This window comes from Epinephelus moara, chromosome 17 (assembly GCF_006386435.1).
Source record: "Epinephelus moara isolate mb chromosome 17, YSFRI_EMoa_1.0, whole genome shotgun sequence".
In the NCBI taxonomy this organism is placed as follows: Eukaryota; Metazoa; Chordata; class Actinopteri; order Perciformes; family Serranidae; genus Epinephelus; species Epinephelus moara.
Window position 1 is genome coordinate 30,703,206 of NC_065522.1, and position 1,036 is coordinate 30,704,241.

At 44.6% G+C, this 1,036-nt stretch overlaps 1 protein-coding gene and 1 long non-coding RNA gene across 15 annotated transcripts in view; one reads left to right on the forward strand and one right to left on the reverse strand.

The window, feature by feature from the left end:
- Positions 1-1,036, reverse strand: part of LOC126404393 (uncharacterized) — a 130,757-nt gene that overhangs the window by 20,769 nt on the left and 108,952 nt on the right. The gene's annotated exons all lie outside the window — the stretch shown is intronic.
- Positions 1-1,036, forward strand: part of LOC126404276 (gastrula zinc finger protein XlCGF57.1-like) — a 236,338-nt gene that overhangs the window by 15,812 nt on the left and 219,490 nt on the right. For 3 of the 13 annotated variants that reach the window (XM_050067393.1, XM_050067394.1, XM_050067399.1), the window contains exon 1: positions 7-214. The exons of the other annotated variants lie outside the window; for them this stretch is intronic. In XM_050067393.1, coding sequence (XP_049923350.1) covers positions 22-214 — 193 coding nt within the window. In that variant the 5' untranslated portion in view covers positions 7-21. Of the gene's footprint in view, positions 1-6; positions 215-1,036 lie in introns of those variants that run through there. 13 annotated transcript variants of the gene reach the window in all.

Below are 1,036 nucleotides of genomic sequence, written 5' to 3' on the forward strand. Positions count from 1 at the left end.
TTGTGTTTTTAAAGTGTGAACATGTCTAAAGTCCAAATGCTGAGATCGTTGGTGAAGCAGCGACTAACTGCGGCTGCTGAAGAGATATTTGGGCTGTTTGAAAGAACGATAGCAGAGTACGAGGAGGAACTTTGTCGATCAAAAGAGGAGAACGAGCGACAACGGAAACTACTGGACGCTGTTTTCAACCCTCAGCTGCGGTTACACAGAGCAGGTTTGTTCATTAAACATTACAAGTTCATTATTAATAATATAACTGCAGCTTTGTTCAATAAATATTCAGTCTGTCGACGTTTAAAGCCACGTTAGCTTCTGTGGTGTCGTTAGCTTCTCTGGTGCCGTTAGCTTCTCTGATGTCGTTAGCTTCTGTGGTGTAATTAGCTTCTGTGGTGTCGTTAGCTTTTGTGGCGTCGTTAGCTTCTGTGGTGTAATTAGCTTCTCTGGTGTCGTTAGCTTCTCTGATGTCATTAGCTTCTGTGCTGTGGTGTAATTAGCTTCTCTGGTGTCGTTAGCTTCTCTGATGTCATTAGCTTCTGTGGTGTTGTTAGCTTCTGTGGTGTCGTTAGCTTCTGTGGTGTCGTTAGCTTCTGTAGTGTCGTTAGCTTCTCTGGTGTCGTTAGCTTCTGTGGTGTCGTTAGCTTCTCTGGTGCCGTTAGCTTCTGTGGCATCATTAGCTTCTCTGGTGTCATTAGCTTGTGTGGTGTCATTAGCTTCTGTGGTGTAATTAGCTTCTCTGGTATCGTTAGCTTCTCTGGTGTTGTTAGCTTCTGTGGTGTTGTTAGCTTATGTGTTGTTAGCTTCTGTGATGTCATTAGCTTCTATGGTGTCCTTAGCTTCCGTGGTGTCGTTAGCTTCTCTGATGTCGTTAGCTTCTCTGGTGTCGTTAGCTTCTGTGGTGTCGTTAGCTTCTCTGGTGTCGTTAGCTTCTGTGGTGTCATTAGCTTCTGTGGTGTCATTAGCTTCTCTGGTGTCATTAGCTTCTCTGGTGTCGTTAGCTTCTGTGGTGTAGTTAGCTTCTCTGGTGTCGTTAGCTTCT